Here is a 26,741-nt window from a genome sequence, read left to right on the forward strand (position 1 = left end):
CGAAGTTTTGCATTTAGTGTTGGAGTGTTTCCGCGTAGCTCGAGGGCCTATACGCGTCATATAGAAAATAAAATATGCATACATTATAATGAATAATATAGTTATGCGTGCGTGCGTAATGCGTATACCTATACATACGTTTTTCCGGTTATTATTATTTATCTGACTTAAAAAAAATTTAATTAGTATATTATTATACGTTTACCTGCACGTCAAAGTTGTATTGTTTCGTTATCGTTAGTTTATTTTCGTGTCAAATATGATTACGTAAATTACATGCTTCGAGATCGATAAATATTAAAAACGACAATCAATCATAAACGGTTATTGAGTAGTCTTATCCAACTAACTTTTTCATTATATTATATTATTATGTATTATACGCGTCGGACGAATATCAAACGCCCGAAGATATTTTATAGATGATAAATAAAACATTTTATTGGTACGATAATTATTAGAACGAACGAATACAATCAATGACAGCGTGCCGCCGTGCTACCGATGGCCACTTTTCGCCGGAGGTCATAGTAGAATGAAGTGTTAATGAGATTCTATTTAAAAAAAAAAAAAAGGAAAAAAAAATATTCGTTAAGTACTTTTCAATAATTAAGAAGTACCTCCACCAGAATTTTGTCCGTTTCACTTTAGGACGCTGATCACGAAACATATTTTTGTTTACTGGTTAGGTACAATATAAACGATTTGTGGATAACTATTAACTATATATAGTATACATAATGGCGTGGTAGTCGCGAGTCTGTTCGACCTAATAAATCCTCGTTTTCGCGGCAAATTGCTCGAAAAGTTTTTAAACGGATAAAAATCGATTATTATTTTCCGACCGGTAATGTTATCCAATTAGTCTTAAATCGGGTTAAGCCGAGTGTGTAGGGGTCGTTCGGATCCAATAATTTACGCTCGCGTTTGTTTTTTAATGAAATTTACCGATCGCACGTTGTATACCGTACTTAATCCCCACTCCAAAAACATTACAAAATATAATTATTGAGCCTTCCTGCATGCAGCCTGCCATCTCATATCTCTATCCTGTAGCATAGGTATATTATAACGGGTTATTCTATTATTTTCAGTGAATTGATTTAAATATATTTAGGGTAGGTGATCAAAAAAAGTTCTCATGACATACAAATCTAAAAACGACAACATTTCAGTTTACATACATATGTACCTATATATGTTTATTTATGTATAATTTTGTTTTTGTATAACGATAAGTACGCCTATATGTATACTCGAATAATAAAATATTTTTTTATAGTTTCATTTTCACTCAAATTACATGCAATATTTTTAGAATATTTATTACAAATTACTAGTTTTATAATTAATATATAGAATACAGGTACCTAAGCAGGCGCAGGAATAGAAGATATAAAAAAAAATACCAACAAAAATCAATGCATATAAATTATTATGGTATACGTATATTCTTGGTATTCTATAAATCAAATAAGCTTTAAAAATATACTTAACAATATTTTATATACCTATTATATATTACTCTGAATTTTTTAAATTATCATATAAAATAATGAACACGAACTATTGACGTAGGATTTGTCTTTGGCTTTTGCAAGTCAAACACATACGAAAAATAAAGATTAAATTTAATTGAAACAAAAAAAAACATCTATAGCAGTGTGTGACATTGTATTTATAATACCAGCGTACCACGCGGGTATAGAGTTACGGGAAGCTTGTCTAATTTATTGTTAATAAACTTAGGGTCGGGGGATTTTTTTTTTACTAATATGATTGTCTAATGACTCGGTAGAAATTAATATAGGCCCCTAAAGGCGTGGACCGGCAGACACCTATTCCGCTCCGTGGCGATGAAGACGACTATAATAATAATAATAATAATAATAATAATAATAATGATAATATGTGTGGGATGGTCCGCCGCTGCCGTGGTTAAAACATAACTAACGACCCTCGTATTATTATTATTATTATTACCGACGAGACCGATTACTGGAAAACATAACTTAACTATATAAACCGAGAAAATATGACTACGAATTTAAGTGCAACTGCGTGGTGTAGCTGACGCACGTGGCGACGACATATAGGCGGCACTGTTCCTATATTATTATTATAATATGGCCTAATTGCATCTTCGAACATATTTTGCAAAATATTACCGTGCGCGCGTAATTGCATTATTATTAGCACGCCGCCAGACACTGCAGACGGTGAACACGTTCGCACATGTAAACGGGCGATTTCGACAAGGAAATGCTGGTATATAAAATATAGTGCAGCATATAAGTAAAGCCAGTGGCGCCGAAGTCCTAAAAATCTAGTAGGGCGAAAAATATTTCAAGAGGCCCAACATCTTAATATCGGAAAAATGGCATACCGTGGAGAGGAAAATGGTCAATATGAAGCGGCCCTATATCTTAAATTTTCAAAATATGTCGGGCCATGGCCCGACCTTATTATAGGGTTCGGCGCCACTGAGTAAAGCTACCTAGTGAAAAATCGCATCACTTTTCAACATTTCGGAAAGATTTAATGAAAACCATATTATTATTATATCACCCGCTGGGGTATAGGACACATAGGTAGGACGTATTATATATAGGTACCACGCGGCCATCAAGAGTGCGTAAATAACGGTGCGTTAGGCTGCGGGCAGCTTACATAAATCAGCTAAATCCTACTGGCCCTTTTAACCCGCAAAAGACTCTTTGGGAGCACAGGGCTATAATGTGTACACTTTTCGTGCGAGCACACACACGGCGAAACGCGGTGCAGTTCCGGACTGCACGAGGTGGGTGCGCAACAAACGGAATTAACGTTCACACAATATAATGTAGGCACATATTATGCGTTGTCCACATTATTATAATATAACATTAGCGTGCGCGCGCGGTGTAAATATACCCAAGTGTAAAAACGAATAAATCGTTTCGGGTTTATTTTTATTTTAACGCTGGCGAGTGCAGTTGTTGCTGGGAACAATAATGAAATATTATGTAAATTGAATTAATATCGAAAACGTTAAATTCTATAAATTATTACTTTATAAATAATTGTTATTATACGATTTATATAATATTATATACCCAATATGTGTTCAAGTAAATTATAATAATATATGTAGTATATCAGCCATGAAGTGTAAAAACGAATGGTACAACATATCGGTATTTTAAGTGCATACTACGGACCAACTGATTGTCAAAACGATAATATTCAAGTTGGTTTGTATGTACATGAATATTATTCAATATTGTATATTATTATACTGTTCTGTTTTGAGCGTGCACTAATATTTATCATCATACCTTTTTTTTAAGAAAAAAAAATGAAATTGATTGAAAAATGGACGTATATTCAAGAACATAAATATTTTTATAAGCATAAAGTAATAATAATGAAAACATGTATACAGATTAACTTCGTTACTATTAACTATTAATATTTTTGAATATCATTCTACGTATACAATGTCGGAACATACAGAAATTGTATTAGGTATACAATAGGTATTAGATACCTACACAAAATGTTTTTTCTTAGTTGAAACGTCTAAAAAATAACGTAAACGTACACAATATTAATTATTCTAAGTTAATTTATTATGACTTGTAATGTGCCTCTTGAGGTATAATGTATAGGTAGGTGTAATAATAAATAAATTAAAATAGTGACACGACTTTTTAGATTTTAGCACCTACCTAGTATAAATATTTTAATATTATAAATAATTTATTTTTGTTAAACTTTAAAATTATAATTAAAAGTTTTAATTAAGAGCATTGTTTATTTTATTTATATTTCAACACTGGGTACGTGATTTGAGTTAAAAATAATAAATCTATTACTGCATGTTGGCGGAATACATTGCTTGTAAATTTCACGAAGATGGAAAATTGAGTGATAGATAGAGAAAACGAATCGTTTGATACAATGTTTGAATAAGTGTAATTAATCGACTGCTTACCTACTGCATTTGACACTCCATATAAATAATACTGATGAATCGATCATAGACTTATAACTTATGACCATGCGTATGTTTATTATTATAAGACATCTCCAGTGGTTATCGCTTAGGTCTAGCCATGAATGATGATTATATGCGCATACTATTAAGTAAAATCGGTTATAAAATAAAATAAGTTGCGTGTGACGACAATATTACATACCTATACGACGGGCATATATTTGTATAATTGAAATACGTAGGACCTCGACCGACGACGCTAGTTTCACTACCCATAACAAATATTATTATAATATGTATACAATCTCTTGTCGCATTCGAGTTGAATGAAACCGTAAAGTGGAATTTACGCAACGCAATCTCAAACTCTTCTTATATTCGGACATGGGTTTCCGTAAATCGATGCCCCCTATCCCCGGCCACAGCAACCACGGTGCCCTGTACGAGGAAAATAAATTAATAATAATAATAATAAACGTATTTTATCCTGTCGCACTGTCCGACTTAATCTCCATTTTCAAACGAGCCTGTATACATATACGTATGATAATAATATAACCCACGCTGGAATGCCGGCGCACCGCGACGCAGACAAACTATCACACACATGAGGGCGCACTCATTAATAAGTTGTCGATTTATTGTCGGTGTATATATTATAATATACAATATACACGTATATAAATATACGTATGTGATATAATATATATATATATATGCATTGTACGCACATACACTACCGGTTTTACACATAATATTTCTTCGGTTCGTATGGATGCGAGACAGTGATAAACGAAATTGGACGGACGCTCATATAAAGGATGGCAATCACAAACCGCATCCGAATAACAATTTACTGGATCTCGACGTTTACGAAATAAATACGAATACGCGTTAAATAACGTAAACCCAAGGATGGCATTCGAGAGTTTGACCGTTATGTTTAGGACGAACGTTGTCGGCGGGTTAGCTGTAAAAAATTTTATTTTTGAAATTTTAAAGTGAACAGACTTTTTGAGTACCTACTAGTGAAATCGAATTCCGCTATAGTATCGAATAGAAAATGTATCAAATTACAATACTGCAGTCTTATCTTTTTTATACAAGACTAAAAACTAAAGCTGTGTATATAAGTTATAAATTTCAAATGGATAGTATTTTATTTGAGAAAATTAATTGATTTAGAATTTATGGTAAGCAAACAAATTTAAATTAATTAATGTGCGTTAGAGTTTAAAAGTTCATTGGTATTAAAATGCCCATTGAACAGCGAACTTTTAAAAAACTTCAAAATTCTACTGAATGTCAAGTAAAGACAGTGAAGTTATAAATTTAAAATTCTTTATCCAGTCATTCTTATTCACCGAATAAAATAAAATAAAATGGAGTAGACTGTTTTATTAAAAATATCTACGCCGCAATTAATTTATAATCACTTAATGGTAGGTAAACATAATATATAATATCCCTCCTCTCATGATAATAATAATATATATATATACGTGTAAATTTTATTCAAATTTTATTTTAAGTGATTTGTGTTTTGAAGTTCAAAATCAAAAAATATTTTTTCTATATATTTTATAAAAATGCTAATGAATTAGAATATGACCGAACATTAAATTGCTTTTGTAAAAATTGAAAATATAAAAATAATAAATGGAAAACGTGCCGAGTGTATAATGCAAGTCACTATGTGTTAAATTTGAATTTAATGATAAATCAATGCACATAAATAAAAATTCTAAGCAAAGTCGATCTGTCAACCTATATTATCAAGTATATTATTATGATTATATTAAAAATATTTATTTATTACCATCAGAAAATCGAATTTATTTCGAAAACTTTGTATTTACCTACTTATTATATTATTATTATTATCCCGTTAAAGAAAATGCCAATATAAATATTTGAGGAATAATTCAAGTATTCGCGTTTATTATTTTTAAAATTACAATAAAATACGAAAATTAATTTTGTGAAAACATGGTGTGCGTTAAAATCCACACCCCTATTTTCCTTAGTTTTTTGTTCTTCCCAATTATTAAGATACTGGAAATTTTTAGATCCACCAGAAAATTCACCAAAAACCACTCTCAATGTTGAAAATCTAACAAAAATATAAAACGTATCATTGTAAAATCAAAAGTTAGTATTTTAATCAAGTTATATAAAGCACTATATGGCTGAAAGTTAAAGGCACATTCGTTAAACAAACGAGTATTTTTTTAAAATAATGTCACACTTGAGTAAATAGTTTTATCTGAAAAATAAAGGTTCGGCTAAAGGAGTATGATTGTGTGAATTGCGTAAGTTATATAGCTGTGGTCCAGCATATAAAACCCGTCTATTGTCAATTATTTCGAAGCGTCATTATTATACAACACGTATCCATATATAATATATAATATGTATAATATGCATTGTACCATTCACGTTGTATATATATATATATATATATATATTGAACACCGCATTGATACCCCTCGATACAAATTTTACCCTACATCAATAAATCATTGTGTCGAAAGTCCAAGTACCTATATTATTATTATTATTGTCATCTCCGATAGAATATCAATGGCTGCTTTTGTTTTTCGTACTTAATAGGAAAAAAAAATCGTTTTTGTATTCTATCGGTCAAAGAATTATAGTGGCAAAGTAAAAAATATATATAATGATATAAGTGATAAGAGAAGAACCCTTTCGCACGAGTACATTTACGTCTATATAAATATACTGCAGCTAAATCGTATAAGAGAACGGTTAAACGGGTATACAGTATTTGACCTTCCCGCGAACAAAATCTTCGTGCGTGGAATTCAAAAACCATTTATAGCATCGGTGCAAAATGAAAACCTGCCAACAGAAATCGGGCCATTTTGCTCGGGCTACGTTTTACGCTGGCAAAAAGCGATTTGTCAAACAGCAACCGTAATATTCGGTATAAACATACGAGCTGTCAGACTACGGCGATATGTAATAATACTAATATGAAATCGCGATGTATTATAATATTATATGTGTTGTGCGGGTTGTCGGAAGGGAGTGAGTGTGGACCATAATTGAGTCTCTCGCTTAATCCCCCAGCTCCCCAATATACGGTGTAAACAAGGGAGAGGTGACTCACGCATTTCCGTCGGGTTAAAACAGTCGGTTACTATTGCGCTTTTTGTAAGAAACATACTCGTATATATATATATATATATATATATATATATATACATATTGGATCAAGGTTTTTGATTCAGGACATTATTGTTTTCTACTGCTGTACCGATAGAGTGTTTTCATCAAGTATGTTCACTCCCTCCCTTTTATACTTGAATAATGAATTTATTAAGATTTTGAGTCTTAAGTTTATTTAGTATTATATTTCCGAATGCTTAAATATTTAATGCAATTCAGAGAAAATATACATTTCTTAGTTTTTTTTCAAATTAAATCATCATTTTTACAGTAAATTATCAAGGTTTTTTGTTGAAGATGTTTGAATATCTAAATATAAATTTGAAAGAATAATGTCTCAGTTATTCTTAAGTTTTCTAAATGATCATGTACCAACCAAAGATTGTTCACGATAGTTCACGATAGGTTTAGAGGATATGATGATTTGAGAATTACTGTAATTAAAATTAATTGATTGAGGATTTATAATTTATAAAAATTGTCAAAGTGATAGAAGTAAGGGACTAAATATTATTAACTATGTTTAAATTTCATTTAATAAATCATGAAATTAATAATTTCATGAATAAATTATATAATATTACATTATAATGTTTAGTAACTTCAAAACTACTCTTTAAATAGTAATCCAAGTTTTTAAAATATACTATTTAATAAGTGTACTTAAAAATTTCAAAAATTACAGTTTGAAAAAATTCATGATTTACCACTTAAGGGAAAAAATCGAATGGACATTTACAGTTGATGAATAACCCTGTATACATTATTATATATTGTTCATTTTTCATAGTGGAAAAGGTGTGCAAATCGATCTTTTCAGAATTTTTTAGGAATACCTAACATTATTAACTTTTTAATAACTAATATACAATTTTCTAACTGAAAAATGTAAGGCAATAAACAAAAGTATAAAAATAAGGTCAAATTTCTCGTTTTATAAATCGATAATATCTCTATAGCTAAAATAATTACCTTATCGTTATACAATCTAAACAATATAAATACAGTTTAACTTGTTTGCCAGATATGCAAATATTGATGTATGTATAAATGTTTGATAGCAAAGTATAGAAACTAAAATAAAATCATGTAACTTTGTATCTATATCGTCCCATAAAACTATTAACATAATAAAATATATTATAAAATAAGTGGATTATGAATAATTTTGTATAATTTTGTCAAATACCTAAATTATATAAATTTAACACTCGATTTCTAGGTAACATAGTTATTTTGAAAATCTACTCATAAGTAATTTACTCCATAATAATTACTTATTTAAAATTACAATGTTTAAGTAGTTTAAATAAGATTAATATTTAACTATTAATGACTACTTAATAGTTAATATTATTATATTTTAATTTTTGATACTTCTAATTTAAGAAATCGATTTTAATATTTTATATTCAATATAATATAAGGTTATAATAACTTCCTTTATAAATATGTTGATGTATATTATAACCCTTGTAACTCAATGGCCCATGTCGCCGAGGGAAATTTTTGTTGGTAATAAAAAGAAAAATAATAATAACTTATTACTTGTAATGAACGGTGTTGTGCGATCACGATTTTATAATATTATTATTAATTTAATATTTAGGTAATGATCAATGAACTACGAAAGTTGTGTTTATCATGAAAAATAATAATTTTATACACCTTATGAATATTTCTAATCAATATTTCAGTGAGTAATGATATCAATGTTATATAATTATTAATGTAAAAGCACTACATAAATATAACGTTTGAATATTAATAAAATGATAAGTGTATTACTGTTGTATAAAGATTTTAAAATACATTACGTTAAGAATAACAATTTAAGTGTACCATTAAATATATTAAACATTTCAATAAACTTAAACTAAATTTTTAAAAGTACCTATTCCAGAGGACTGGAGAGATGTACAGTAGTACGTATAGATGTATACCTAGTTGTTCATAGATATAGAAGACGGACGTAATATGGATCAAAATAATGATCGTTTATTTTTTTTCTACAAATAACTTCCAAAACAACATTAACGATTCTATTATAAACAAACAGTACTTTTGAAATCGGCCAATCACCGACTATTGCCGGTCGAACAAAACGAGAACATCTGCCGGTGATCGGGGCCTGCTCCTGTGAATGACACTAAGTCGGACCCGAGCGACACAATGGTAGTTGGTACCCAGGTATACTACAGACAGAGGGGGGATGGTGACCTAAGCGCGTTTATGAAAGCGAAATTTATCCCCCTAACCTCCCCCATTCCAGTCGGATTTTAATATTTACGTCTGAGGGGAAAATGAAAAAAGCCGATTTATATTAGACTTATCGGACCGCAAAATCGGAGCACGTGCTGCTTTACACCATTTCTGTAATTTTTTCTCGATTCCGAATATTATATGCGGTCCCCCCCCCCCCACATATGCAAGGAGATGTCCCACGTCCAGTAAGAGCGTATTTCCGGGTTTCCGATAGTTTAAATAGAAGGGGATATAAATTAAAGGATTGTATTTACACATCAAACCTTTGTAGACCACAAGCACATGTTTTTAAGTATCTGTTAAGTATTAATGGTATATGTTATCGTTTTATTGTAAATTTGATTTTTTTTTTTAACATTCAGTAATATTCAGTTCTTAAATATTATTATTCTATAGTAGGTATAGGTACTCAAATGTCATAATTTTCATATGCAGTCTTAGACAATGGAATATTGGAATCAATTAAAAATAGGTACCTAATATATTTTTGTATTATAAAAACTATTAGTACGGCATAATTTTGTACATTTTTAAAAGAAATATTATATTTAAATAAAATAGAATAACTTTTGCAACATAATACGATGTTCAACATTTTATTAACCATTCAATAATATTATAAATGTGAGGGCGAGTTGTTAGACAAAACCAAAATATTTAATTTTAAACATTCATAAGCACCGTTATCTATATACAAAATACATGGAAATATATTTTGCAAAATGAACCAAATTGGTAGAATGTGCGAGCATAGGAAAAAAAATACCCATCATATACTTACCACAAAAAAGTAGCTTGGAACTAAATAAAAATAAGAAATATTGACATGAGATTATTTAATAAGAAATCATTACTTAAGTTACAGCAATTTATTATATATATAAATATATATTTTTTCATTTCCAGAATCTGTTAAAATTAATGATCAAGTGTCTGATTAAGTCCATGAGAACGATTTAGGAAATGACATTATGATAATATCACGTCATTAAAATTGTATTAGTAAAAGTGTTCATTATTTATACTCAATTATTTACAGTTTTCCACTATATTTTTAATGAATAAAATTTTAAGCTTTAAATGATTAATTAAAAATTAAGAAATTATTTTCACTGAAATTAAATCTTAACTTCCCTACTGTAATATAAGTTATGAGACTACCAGTTATCAGTGCGCATAATTATTCAAACAATTTAATTTGTTGAGACACTTCACACATCGTAGGTTTTGTAGAATATTCATGTAAATATTCATGTAAATATTTTTAATCTAAAAATAAATAAAACAGAAATCAATTTTTGATGTACCTAATTGTATTACACCTATTTTAATTATTAGAAAATTAGTTTTTCATAACAATATTATCATTATAGATATCATTCCAAGCGTATGGTACGAGAAGCGCATAATTCTCCTAACCAGCCGATCATTCAACACTAAAATACAGTGGCCCCAAAAACTGGTCCACCGGAGGCTTCGTACACAATTCATATGCTACTACCGATCGGTATAGCACTAATGAACTATTATAAAGTTTTATAGCGTATTCCCTCGTCGACCTCGTTGTGCTCGACAATAAACTTATTGATATTATATACGGTAAATTTGTCAAAACTAATAATAAAAAAAAAAAAAGAAAGACGAAGCAAGAGAAAAAAAAATGAAACCCGAGAAATGAGAGAAATGCGATTTATTGCGAAAACCACGATAATGTTGTTCTGGCCGTTCTTGTCGAGGATATAAGATTTCTCCAAGGGATTATACACTACACAGCACACTCGCATACGGCGTATACACGCGTACGTGTAGGTCAACAATCTACCCTGGGCAGGAAATTGTCCCTGGAGAGCCGTTTACCGATTTCCATTGCGAAGATATTACACGCCGCCCACCCCGCCGCCGAATAAACGTCCACTCGTAAATTCTAGGAGAGAAAAAATAAATCCGCAGCCATTCGCCCGACCAGCGACTGGTACAACTACTACGTTGCACTCGGACAATAATTTATTTTCATCGATTTGACATCATCGCCGATTGTCCGGTGTTCCTATTAATTAGGATTCGCGCGTGACATGATGGCACGAAAAAAACAAAAACAGATGACAATATATTCACGTTTATCATAATACCTTCACACATTTATATATGCGGTATATACCTAATACATAGTATTAAAATTATATTTATTATGTATATGAGGTGTAGGTAGCAGCGCGTAATACTGCTCGTCGGATTACCGGTTTTTTGTTCCTTTAAAAGTTTTATCGTCGCGGGGGAGGGGTGTGGGGGGGACGTGACAGTCGTCATTGATGGATGACCCACGAACGTAATAGTTATACCCAGGTGTTGAATATCATAACGAAACGGTTCGAAGTGTTTTTTAATAATACCGCGGGACCACCATTGATGAATATACATTCAAACTAGGTATTTTTAGCGTCTCTCATCGCGGGCCGGACGAGTTGTCTTTTTATTTGTTTAGGTGTAAGTAATGTACCTATATTTGATTTTTTCCACCTCACAGTGTAATTTATTTGATATGATTGGCGCATTAAACTTGAGGACAACGCAAATAAAAATAAGACAATTCGTTTGTATAATATAAACATTCCAAAGCAATAAAATACCAAATGTAGGAACTTAAAACCAAATTAAATATGCTAAGAAGTAACAACAGTAAAAACCATATAAAAATAACAAAATAAGTCTACAGTCTAATGTTATTTATTTAAAATTTAGTATTTAAGTACGAGATTTTTTTCCTGATAAATTTTATAAATTTTTTTCTTATAAAATAAAATAAAATGTAATATACCTATGTGTAATGCAATGCCTAGTGCTAATATACTTGAAAGAAAACTACAATCTATAATGTCAGCCGTCAAGTTTATAATATGACAGTAGATATCTACTAAATAAAAAAAAACATTCCAAAATAGGAAGGTAATATGTAAAATAAGGTTTTCTGTGAATATAACATTTTTGTAACACAATAATAATAGTGAGAACCTGTTTGGACGCTCTCTAACTGCTTTTTACTTCTTATACAGATATACAACTTTACGAAGAATGAATATTAATTTAATGAGAAGTAATATATACTAACTGGATTACACTGAATATTGCAATGAATGTATACAATACCTATTGGCTGTTAAAATGTTAACAATATATAAATATGACAAAAAAAAAAAACTACACAACCAGATAATAGTTGTCCTGGTAATACGGTCTTCTAATTTCTATTGATAAGGACAAAATTTAAAAAAGATCTTCACTTCCAGCAGTCTCTGAAATTAAAATATTATCGTTTTATCGTTAAAAAAACCTTCCGAGATGTTTAACCATTTAATGAGTAGGTGTATCGTTATATATATCTATCTAAGTAAAAGTAGAGTTTGGTTATGTATATAAGTACAAGAAACTAACTATACCAATTAAAAATATAAATCTACCTATATTATATATTTTATATATTACTTTTAAATGTTTGGTTTTAATGGCGCCTGCCTGTAAACATCAAAGAGATTGTTTATTTCAAGTGGCTGTTAACTTTCTTCCTTTTTTTTTTTATTATAGCTTATAAACGGTATTTGTATTTTATAAAAAAGTATAATGTACAAGTTTGTGTTTAATTATTTTACTACTTTTTAAGATCGTGGATGTTGAAATATTCAAATTAATAAGGTAAACCCTTTATAAGTAAAATTATATTAAAAACTATTAATATACATTACTACTAATTTGTATTTAATTATTATTTTTAAACTATTTAACTAAAGTATGGCATGTCTACAATAAATATTAATATATAATACATAATTTGTTATGTACAGGTACATTGAATAAAATAATATTAGAAACACTGAGGTTTTATGATCTAAATGGTTGAGTAATAATAATACTGTAAATGCATGGCCAATGATTAAATTTTAGCTCACACTAATAATAGACTAATTTAGACATTTAAATAGAAATAAAACCACTTATTGTGAAGACTTAAGTTCAGGCTTGGAACATTTTTGAAAACTTAATACACCCAGATACATTTTTTTTCAAACTAAAGCTATAAATAAATGGAATACTTTGTAAGTGTTGATGGACTATCAATCACATGACGCAATGATGCACATTGTCTAGTTACATATTTATTATATTATCTTTAATTCAATTATCTTCATATACAATTACTTTCAAAGATTAATGATATATCTACGATAGGCATGACTTATGATGAGTCTCAGATGAATATATTTTTATTAGATTAATAAGTGTAGAAAGTTTTTCGTGGGATATATTTTGTTTGACTAAAATTTTTTTTATTTTATGATTAAATTATATCGTATTTTACACGTTTATAAATATACATTTTACTACTGTAAATGCTGATATAGTTGTTACCTATTACTAATCATCTTATTTAAAGGAAAAAAAAAATAGAATAATTTATAAATCCGCCTAGGCTACCAGTATAGGTATGTATGATAATGTATTATTTTTTTATAGTAACTTGATTCATTAGTTAAATTGTCACTTTATCGTATTCTCTAAATTATTGTGAGAAATATGAGATATTGAGATTCGATATTCGTTAAATATATCTTTTTTTTGTATTCATGCATGTATAATAAATACTTACTTCAATATTGTTACATTATTTTAAAAGTGTAAATTAAAAAAACAAATACATTGCATTTTGTATATGTCAATATGTTAATTAGTTTTGTTTATATAGATTCAACTTAAATGTAATATCTTATGCTCCTGTTTTAACGATTTTATAAACAATTTTCTTTTGTGAGTACTAAAACCCATTTAGATTTAAGTGCTATGTCATTTTCACCTTTAGACATTCGAGTTCACACGTCCCGTGATCCATCATTGTTGTATCATTTTTCACTTGGAGCCATTGTGCAAAGTACATTTCCTGAATACTCGGAAAACCAAATAAGTTGAAATTGGGTTTGAAGGGTGTTCAGTGTTCACTGTTCATAGTTGGGAAACTGATGCGATTTTTAACTCTTATTTCCCCCCAATATCTTTAAAGGCAGTCAACTATGATAAATACAAGTGTCAATGCATGATTCGTTCCCTCGTGGTTTTTGGCCTGAGGGTTTCGAGAACAATTATTCTTGTTTTCGCTCCTTCTTTTTAATGATTCGCTAAAAGATTCATGACAACACGATGAAAATCCAATTCTTAACCACAACCCTGTAGAGAGCAGGAGACACTGTGATTACATTTTAAATATTACCAAAGCTTAAGTAATGCTAGATTTGAATAATAGACTTCACTGCACATACATTTTTATCATATAATATATAAACTCACGTTTAAAACTCGTATGTAATGGACATAATGTGAGATATAGAATAGATAGTTTAGTAATTTTGGACATGATATAGCCGATATAGGTACGGTATAATTTGTACTATTATTTTATACGTATGTGAAATGTATACCAAACACTTTATATATATACGAATAGAGCGTAATGCAACAATTCCCAATAGTTTTCTATTTTTATGTGTTTGAAAAAATGTTGTTTTTATTTTGGCAAAAATTAAATCTGTGAATATACCTAAATTATTTACAATATTAATTTTTGACAACATATGTATGTATATGTTTATGTTAGGAAGAATTTAGAATTCACTTGAGGAGAAGCCTCCAAGAAGGGGATACTCCTATATGCAAAAATATAAAATAAAACAAAGCTTAATTTTTTTTTTGCAAGCAAACTACTGTTCTATGGTTTTACATAATTGTTCAAACATAATAATCTGATAAGAGTAAATTTTATCATAAATGTTGAGTTATGGTTTTCATGTGGGTAATATTTTTTGTTAGCAGTGAAACCCAGGTTTACATTAACAATGACGACGATTCTCTTGTTTTGGGATAGAGAAAAATACCTTCTTTTTTTAATATCCGCTTTATTTTCCCTCTTTTTACGGTCAAATAGCCTTTCGGATAATATTTACGTTATGGTATCCACTTGTGCGCGCCTATCTTTTGTCCGATATGTTTAATTAGTCAAGCCCTCAACAATAGAACGTGTACATACACATATGCACTTACACAACATGTATATATGGGTATGGATCGAGTTTTTCGAAAAACCTATGTCACATACGTATATGGAAAGCAAAGAAAAATAATAATGACCAGTGGTTTATTGCTAATGACGATGTTAACGTAGTGACTATAATTATTATTGCTCCAGATAAAACGGGTTTTGGTCAACAGCTGCGAATACAAGAGGGAATATCGTATGCTATATATACCTAACTACTGTTTCCGCAGGCTAAATCGTAGGTGTTATCAGTTTTGGTATACATACTCGTTAAACATATAATTGTATACATAATATTACAATATAATATAATATTATGTTAGGTAAATTATACTAGCAAACCAGCGGTGGCGGTGCCTTTGTGTTTCCCACACTGAGGTACAAAATATAAAATAAAAATAAAAATACAGACTTGACCGCATGGTACAGGGTAAACTCGATATTGATGTACGCATTTATTACATAGAACGATTTCCAACGCGTTGAATAATAATGTCTGTTAGAACAGAGTTGATCATTGTTTTTGTGTTATATCAAACCTTAAATTATATACATCTACCAATATTTTTTCAACCGTCAATCACAAATTATTCGACCGGAGGATACAATTTGCAGGATTACCATATTATAATGTTTGCACCGAGAGCGTGCTTACTGTCTACCGGAAGAAAATTTTTTAAAATAATAAAAGAGAATTTCTTACATTATATTATGGTACAATAACGTCGACGCAACGTGCCCTGGGCCACTATAGCGTAGTCAACGTTTGTAATAATAAGAAGTATAATATTTAAAATCAAGTAACTGCTGGCAGATCGTTTGTACAACAATAGCAAAGTGTGTATATCATATTATAATCATAACGCGATTAAAACAATGTTTTATGCCATATAGGTTAGGTATATATCATACACACACATATGCGCGTGCATTGTCGCATTGGAAAAAAAATATTCTGCATATTAGAATACACTCGTTTTGAATAACAACGCATACGCATACTTTTTATTCAAAAATCGTTTGACTCAAGTACGTTTTAAGAATATGAAATTTCTGTTATAAAAGTATTGTTGTAATATGTTTTTGTATAATATACTAATATTATTATGTTTATTAGCATTTAGACATGATACGGGTAAATAGATCAGCAGAGAGTATAATATCTACTTCTGTAATAGAATATTTGTAAATCGTAATACTTACTTGTATTGAATTATTGTTGTTAATTAATAATATATGATTTTATAAGGGATTTATAATATTTTTGAGAGTGCAAATTAATTTATATATACATGTATCAAACACAAATATTTAATAGATATTTTTAAAAATTTTATGTAATTATAAAAAGCTGAATATATAATAACTTTTTAATTTAATTATTAATGTACTTCATCGACGCCAGTCTAAACATAACTTTGAAGATAGTTATGGATATTACATTCAAAACGTCAAACTAAACAAAACAAACATAAAGAGTACCTAAAACTATAATTCAAGTTTCCAAAGAAAACACAAGCGAAACTCTAAGATAATCATTTACATAGGTACATAGGTACCTCCTACCTAAAAGTTTATTGTTGGTAGTTATTAATATCAGTAGCGTTCTTACTTAATAAATTAATAAATTAATTTAAAAAGTGTTTAAAATATTTGTGATGGGCATACCATTATTGGCCAACGGAGCGTTTTTTCCAATCATTTAAATCACAATATTCGTTGAACTAAATTACAGTACTACAGTAATACAAAATACATGTCCAAATCTGCTGTTTTAATTTATAACATTATTATAAAGTATTAAATTGTTATTTACAGCCTTGAAACTCGACCTCCATTATAATCTACATTTATTTTTAAAAAAATCTATGGATACTTAAGACTTTGGCACACTTAAATTATTTATATAACACGGACTTACCAGGACTCGCAGACAAGAGAACCACTCGAAAAAAAAACAAGTGAGAGGGCAGCGAGAAAAATATCCCTTTCCATTTTTAAGCACCTGGCATTATGGCTGTTTCCACGCAGAAGTCCATTAGTCACAGGGTCCTTTTTTACACACATCCATCAGAGTCGCTAGCCCTCCTCACATCAATATTATAACGATTGTATACATCACACGCACCCTGTGTGTTGAATTAGGACGGGAGGTAGACAACTTTGACTCGTCCAATGGCCAAGCCCCCCAAGATAAAGAAGCCCGTCCATTCAGGGTACACGGAGTGCATGGGTAGGAGCGGCGAGAGTGTAGAGGTGTAATCCGTTTTTACTGGAAACGGATCAATTTGTCTAACCTTTGCCCCAGGCTATAGTAAATATCGTTCAGTTTGGTCTCGTTCCCGGCCCAGTCAGATGTATCCGGTTGAAATAAATCGCTTCAGATTCTAAAAACCATGCGATCGTATGCACCGAACGGATTTTACGAACTTTGAACGAATTCTCTAGAGGCCCCAGAAATAAGTTTGTTTTTTGCTAAAAAAGACACGGCGATTGACAATTCGTTTGTTTTATGCTACGCAATATCCGTTTTGTCTTAACTTCCGAAGTAAAACCGTATTTCCGTGTTTGCATGAAAAGTAAATGTTTAGTCGAAAAGGATAACGATTATCCAAGGAGCAGAATCTAGTCGTACTACATATTTTATCCATTGATTTTAAAATGTTAAGGAAAAACATATTATTTATTTTTGAATCTAGCCTGAATTTTCTACTTCTGTAATAATTTATTATAATTATATTTTAGACAATTAAAAAATAAAGGATTTTTAATTTAATATTTTATTTAGGTACTGCGTATTATATTATATCGTTATGGCGTACTATATAGAAAATAGTTTAAAATAATAAAATGTATAATCTTGTTAATAAGTCTTAAGATTTATGAATGTATAAAACATATATGGGTATATGAGTTTGCATAAGATTTAAAACGTGTTTATCCGTTTGAAGATAAAACGAGTTTTTAAATATTTAGATAGGTTCGTGTTAGGTATATTTTATAAAATATATAAAATGTGTTTATTATAATCTTAAAAATCTTAATATTTGATAAATATAGACTTGACCACACAAAATATTAATTATGTATTTTAGTTAGCTGATTTAAAACGTATCACATAAATGATCGCATAAATAATAGTAATAATACTAAATACTATGAAGTAATAGGAAAGATAAATATGAGGTATGAAAATAATATTCTCGAAACCATCATTAATATGGTGTAAATAAAAAATATAGATGTACGATATAACTCATAATGTAAATAATTATAAACATCCAAATAATGTAATGTAATAAAGTTGAAGATTTGCAGTTTAGCAGCTGCTATAAGATTGTGAGGTATAATGTAACCTTTTACTGAATTTGATTAACTGGGGAATATATCAAAAGCCAAAATTAATTATTATCTCGTAGGTCTTCATTTAAATTTTAATCAAATAATCCGTGTATAATTACGGAAGGACTCACCTCAGAGGCTCAAAATGGCAAAGGTTAAGGGGTTGTGTGAATACATTATTAATAATCAAACTTTAAGAAGTCTTCTACCATTAAGCCTTCAATGTTTAAACTTAGTTGTTATGTATAACAAAGCATACCGATATATTTAAGTCATAAAATTGTTTATGTTAAACATAACTGAAGTACATACTCGTATACGTATACCATAAATTCTATGTTTGAATATTCGTTTTTCTTGATATCGAGTTCTAACACAAGAAGATTAATCAATAAACAAAACACAATTTGCAAGATATCATCTATTAAAAAGCCATAAATGTTAGAATAATTTCTATAACTTTGTCGAATATAGACATATTCGTAAAATGCAATAACAAAAATATATAAAGTAGGCTAATAAACCTTTGTATTCGAAGCCTTAAATAAATAAAAAATTATAATAATATATAAAATCTCCCAAAAAATAGGATAAAAAGTTTTGTGTTTAAATAATTCTACATTCTCAATTGCAAAAATATTTCAAAAGGTGAATAAAATATAATATAATAATAAATTTACGTCTGTAGATTTATATGCTAATTACAATGTCTACACTTATATTTATCGTTTTATTAGTACATAGTGATCAGGAAAGTTATCTTTCTTCGCTATGTATTTAAATTAAAATGATCAAAACACGTTTCAAGACCACCTATTAAAATGTTTAATGTTTAATTACATTTAAATAAATATAATTATTTCTTATAATTTATTTATATTAGGTACCTACTTATATAGATATAGGTATAAATACTAGTTTATGAATACAGTCTATAGGGCCAGGGTGCTTTGAATAATTGAATCACAAAAAGTATATATAGCACTAATTTGTATCAACGATATGACGAGTAACATTTAAATTAGTAAAACAACATTTTTTTCCAACAAATATGTAAGTACCGAATACGTGTGCCATAGTCTCATAATTCATAGACTATCAAATTTGATTTGACACTTGTTTTTATGTAGATTTTAATAATAATAAATTATATACTAGAGAAGAATAAATTTATATTCTTATTTCGCTTTCAAAAAATGAAAATAATATTACGTGCCTGATATGAATAATATATCGATTTGATTTAATACTTCGTAATACGTTTTAATTCGTATGCAAAACACCATTTTAATTGTCTCGTTTATTGCCTGTTTTCTCGTGTCATTCGATTTCTTTGATCCCCTATCATCATTAGATGTTAGCCTGTTAATCTCATACCATAAGTCACGTTTGGGCAATAATTTGACCCCCCGGTTCTTTTTTTTTATCCGAACAACATATAGCTGGTTTATTGATAGCGCTTCACTCGTGTTCGTGAATCATAAGCGAGGATCTCACCATACCATCAGCATATTATATGCCCGGTATCTTTAAATCCTCACGATTTTTCAATTTTCTTTTCTTTATTATTAATATTATATTACATTTTTTTCATCACAAAGGGATGACTGCATAAATAAACCATTCTGCTGACCCGAAATAGCACACTTCACATACGAACACAACCAACAGTTCTCTATAACGAAATATCACGTTGATACTCGTATATCTATGTAAATTGTATAATCTTTAAAAATATAATAAATAAAAGGAACACAACAAAAAACATGGTGTTAAATTAAAAAATATCATAAGTAGTACCTACGTTTCTAAAGAAATTTAGAATACAAGTTTTTATCGAATTATCAAAAAAAAGGGAGAATTATTATGATAAATCTATTAAGTCTAATATATAGGTAATATTAGATATATATATATTTTTCATGGCAGTAATAAGGCACTTATAAAATACGCGTTTTAAAGTATTTTCAAGGCGTTTACTAATCAAATAAAACAATTTTAAAGATATGAACGTGAAGAAAGTACTAAAATTATACGAAAGCTGTCAAATGAATTGCTCTTTTACTTATAATATGAATCATGATTTCATTTTTTTGTTCACTATACTATTATTGCGACCTATATAGTTACTGATGTTATCACTGTTTTTTTTTTTTTTATATTTAAAATCGAGAAAAATAATTACCAACCTTTACAAGCTTTTCGGTGTGTTATGGGCTTAGTAGGATCTCTGTAGTATCCCTCCTTGCAGTAATGACAGTATCTGCCAGCCGTGAAGTGTCTACACTTAAGGCACACGCCACCACTCACCCGACCAGACAGTTTGTACAGCTCCATGTCGAACCGACATCGTTTTGCATGTTCGTTGCAGTTACAAGCTGAAATCATAACAAAATATTATTATTATAATTATTATTATAATCCATTTTACATTATTCAGTTGTAGAGGTACCATCATCATTATGAATGCATAGTGTAACCATGTATATACCTACACTATATGCATATGCGAGGTAGGTATATACGTATATACGTATGTTTGTTTCTATGAGTTTATATACTATTCTGGATATTTTTAACTTGATAAAAATAATTTTAAAAAAACGAATCTCAATGATTCTAAAAATAAGAACAAAAATCCAAAAATATTTTAAATTTAATAACAATTTATACGTATTACTTGATAGTATTTTTTTTTCTCTCTGAAAATGTACAAATCATTATAATCACTCCGATATGCTTATAACACGAACATTAATTGCTTTATATGTAATTAATAATTATAATATCTATATTTGTATAACATACATTAATATCATAACATTACTTTTAAACAAGTCTTTAAATGCAATAGTATCGTACTTAATATTTTTACTTACTATTGTAGGTTTATATTTATTACTTATAAATGTATTATATTTTATTTTGGTGTATATAGCAGAATGTCGATATGATATATAAATAGTTGGTAGGTAGGTGCCTATATTTAAATCATTTGGAAGTAATACAATTAAAATTATTTTTATTTAAAAACTGATTTATGTTAGTTATATATTATAAACTCGAGGCTTAATAATCTTTATCCTTAAAAGGCCAATTGTTTTAATTGTATGAAGTTGCTTTTATGGTTATAGTAATAATTTTGAATTCCCATTCTATAAAGTTCCGACTTCTTGACAAATTCACCTTCGTTTGCTCGTTAATTTTCAACTCACGTTTATGGTTTGTTACACCTCCTGGTATCCTTATAGTGGTATAACCATTATAAGGAAACTTCCAACAATTTTTGTTGAGTTTCTACTTTTACGTAGAACTTAAATTATCGCTCGCGCATAAAAAAAAAATGTTCATCTTTGATCCATATAGGCTTGCAGAAAAACAATACATTGTTTGTAGTCACCAGTCTATTCGAGGTTAGTTATATTTGTTATAATTAAATGTTTTAGTATTAACTATTGAGTAACTATTTCAAATTAAAGTAACAAAAGTATAAAACATTTTTTTTCTATTTAAATGTAACTAAAAACATTTTTAATTTTTTTTAACTGTACCGTTACTTATTAGGTATTTTAAAATATGTTTCTCTAGATATTCTTTACCATATTTATTAAATATTTTATTACAATTCATAATTATTAAAATCATATTAAAAAGTAAGAAGTGTATATTGTTAAATTCCCTAAAAATGAACTAAGTTAATTAAATTTTATATTACTGCACGAAAAACGATGTTAACCTAAAATATTATACATTAAAATAAAAACAAACCCAAATTAACATTCATGAATTTTGTAATTTTTAACTGTCGACGCATGACAACTTATTTACATATAGAATATTCTTAATCCTTACCTAACCCATGTAGGGAATAAGATAGTTATTTTTTATTTTAGCTTTATATTTTATTTTTGGCTATTTATAAAACTTGTAATATCAAAAATAAATTATATAGCATCATTTTCTGTAGGTAACGTATCATTTTTATGAGACAATTTGTTTATTACTGACCATAAATATTTTTTAATATTGATGTAACAAACGGATGTATAATAAAATTTAAACATTCGGATAGTACTCAAAGAAATGAAACATTTATGAAGAATGACGACAGATGAAAGATGATGAAAAAAAGTTCAGAGTTTGTCACATATTAATATACTTTCTATATATATATATACTTTCTATATATAGATATGATATTTAGGGTCGGTTATAGTGAATGAAACTGTGAGGGTTAAGGTTTAAAGAGTTCCGGTAATTCACAATATACCACCATATTCATACAAAGATTAAATAGGAATATACTACAATAATTACCGACTAATACGAAAAGAGTTATAACATTAAAAATTATATCATCTTAAAAAATATTATGATTTTATTCACGATTGAGAAACTACTAATAAAATAATAATCGTTTATAATATGTAATAAAATAACCATTAAAATATGTTCGGTGTTCATTGGATTGGATTGACCACTTATAATATTATTATTACACATATTACTTATTAGTCAGGTATAACTTACAAATAAAATATGAACAACTCTACAAATATTTACCTAACGAATATTGACACCAGCCGTCAAAGAATATATTGAAATGTTATTTTCTTTATTTTACCAAAGTGATTATGAATCGTATAATAGATCATAGAACAGCCGCTATACTAAACTGTGGTCGGCTGCAATATAGTTGGATACGTAAACACGTAGTATTAAGCGTATTATGTACATTATAAACGTATATTTTATCTTTATGCTTTAAATATTATTATCATCATCAATACCCCACTCGAGAAAATATCAAACAAATCAGAACGAAAAGATTAAGCTTAAACAAACATGATCCGATACATGTAAATTTATTGTAATGCACACATATAATTAATGAAACTCGTATCGATTTTACATGTCAATACTAAGCACGATATATACACTTAAAAAGAAAAAAAAACGAAGATACCTACCTATACCTACCTACCTACTTTGTGAACGAACCCGACATCCGTTAACACTCGCACATTAAGTGTCCGTGAGTACCTATTACACTAATAATCGTTCATCGAAATAATGACTGGATTGTAAAATGTGTATAATGAAAATTAAAAATGCAAAATCAGTAATTATGTATTATCACCTACTCAAAATGCCGTGCTGTCTGACGTGTGTGCATCGCCGGTAATCCGGAACCTTACAATAATATGTGTAAATCATGGGCTGACGACGGCGGCGGCTGACTGGACAGTTACGACACGTATGGCCTACAGGTATAATAAACGTATGGCCACTATTAAACTCACGAGACGGATTAAAATACCACAAAATCATGGTCAATTAACTAATTAAATCGAAATACAGAGGAAGAATTTCAGATCGGATCTAAAAAGCCTCTGGAATTATTATCATACCACATTATACATTATTGTATAGGTAATGAAAAAGAGTGTGCGCGCACGCGTATAAATGTAGGTAGGTACATATATACATAATATTATATTTTTATAGGAGTAGCCAGATGAAACGAATCAGTGACCTACAGTTACAATAACAAGTGATCGGAAGCGAAATCTTTGCGGGTCTGCATCACCAACATTATTTTCTTCTAGACCATACAGACGTCAATAACGTCTTAGGCTAATTGATCAATATTAAATCTTCCATGTTATTGAATTCCTTAGTGACAGACAAGCCAATGCGATCGGATATAACGATAGTAATAACTAATAGATGAGTCGAAAGACTGATGATAAATTTCAAATGTGCATAAATAAAGAAAAATCTACGTGACACCGTGCATGTATATAATATAGCAAGAAAGTTTGCTGGTGTAGAATTATAATATGTTAGTGATTTTTGTCAGATAATTTTACAACCCGCGGCTATAATAAAAAAGGAAATCACCATTTAAGCAATTCACCACATGGGTGGTTATTAGATTTTGTTTTTTCAAATACAAACTTTAAATTCATTTTTTCATGCACATTTTTTAGTAACTACATATAGAGAAGAAGGAAGGTTTTGAAATATTAATATTTACGATACCGAAAATAATTTTAAATCAAATGTTTTAAGAAATTGGATTGGGGTCATACTTTTTTGAAATATTTATTTTTTTTATTGTAAAATCTGCAAGTTATTTCATTTCGATTAATTTTGAAACTATAATACACGGCATTAATATTATACATAGTAGGTATATTTATAAAATATTATGATAAATGTTTATTTTTAGTAGAATTATTATTAAAACCATAAAACAATTTTACACTAAATTTATAGTATTATTCTTAAATAAAATGTTTCTATAGGTACAATTAATTTGAACAATGAACTTATCTTCTATCTAAAACTTTAACTGTAAGATAATTAAACAAATTTAACATTCATTGTGTTCATTGAAGAAAAAAATTCATAAAATTAAATGTATAAATATTTAAATAAACGCAAAATTTAAAATGATGAATAAATACATAAATTAAGATTTGCAAATTATGATGCATTAAGTATTTCCTAATTGATAAAATATTGATTTCAAGATATTTTTTCAGTAGAAAAAAACATCAACAATATATATTATAACATCATTATTACGGTTAATGTTGCAATTATTATTAATTACCGACAGTCATATATTAACATATTAAACTTATACACTAGACAAAAAAATATATGCTATAATATAATATATCAATAATATTATCTAATTGTACCTATGTATGCAGTTTATATAATATAATAATATTAACATTTTGTTTTATAACTAAAATTAAGTTATCAATCTGAAAATAAATTTTAATAAAGGCGAGTTTTCGAGTGTTATCAAAATGACACTAAGATGTTAGGTATATTTAATAATATATATTAGCAGTAATTTATTTTGAGGAATTTAATCTAAAAAAAAAAAAAAAAAATGGAAATAATAAATATATACTCGTATTTCAAAATCTCCGTGACATATAAATGTTGTAATTTATTGGATTTTTATTCAGTATTTTTTAAGAAAGTTAAATTTGTAATCTTTAGGTGTCTCAAAAACGACGTAAAATATTACTTTTGGCAAAGCCTATATAGATATGTCAAAATAATAAACAAGACATTGGTTGAAAGAAGAGTCTTGTTTATATTACTAAAAATATAATATCAATGGATTTAAAATAGTTAAAAGGCTTCTTGAAAATGATAAAAATTTAGCTAATAACGTTGAATCATTTGTTTATCGACTTTAAATTTAGAGCTTAGTAACAATAGTAACAATAAAGTAACAAATAAATAGAAACCTATCTAAAGTGTAGACTATTTTAAATCAATATTATTATTATTATAATAACTGTCAAACTTTACCATTAAGGTAATTTAAGTATACTGTTGATAATAGGTCTAGTGTTTGAAAAATAAAAAAATTATAGGCACAGTTAAGACTAAAAGTCTGGCACGAGAAACGTGCGATATCGGGGACAAATGTCGAAATAATAGTTTATAATCATTGAAAGAATCCGTTTTTATCAAGTACTTTCCAAAGTATGTATATATATGTTATAATATTCTCTGTTACTGCATACATAGGTAGGTCTGTATGTCTGCAGCACACACACCCACGTATACAAATGAATTATGGATGTACGTTTGTAACCGCCGTTAGGTACTGGTTATGAAACTTAACCGTAGAAATCAATATTTTATTATTATTATGATGAATGCAAGTATTGTAGAACAGTAAAGTGCAGTAATACTATACTGTACATACTATTATATGAATATCTATGACTGAAAACGGCCGTAGAAGAAATTCACATCGAGTGGGTTGCATAACGATACGCGTGAACAGGTAACATAGACTGATGGATGGAGTGGTGACAAACGTGTGAAGCGGAAACTGACTTCTTT

At 28.7% G+C, this 26,741-nt stretch overlaps 1 protein-coding gene across 1 annotated transcript in view; it reads right to left on the reverse strand.

Annotated features, from left to right (window-relative positions):
- The window catches only part of LOC107165659 (netrin-1-like), a 75,126-nt gene that overhangs the window by 10,714 nt on the left and 37,671 nt on the right, over window positions 1-26,741 (reverse strand). Inside the window, exon 2 of the mRNA XM_015514008.2 lies at window positions 21,044-21,232. Coding sequence (XP_015369494.1) covers window positions 21,044-21,232 — 189 coding nt within the window. The remainder of the gene's footprint in view (window positions 1-21,043; window positions 21,233-26,741) is intronic.

This window comes from Diuraphis noxia, unplaced genomic scaffold (genome assembly GCF_037042655.1).
Source record: "Diuraphis noxia isolate RWA-SAM2 unplaced genomic scaffold, SU_Dnox_SAM2 contig0002, whole genome shotgun sequence".
Lineage (NCBI taxonomy): Eukaryota > Metazoa > Arthropoda > Insecta > Hemiptera > Aphididae > Diuraphis > Diuraphis noxia.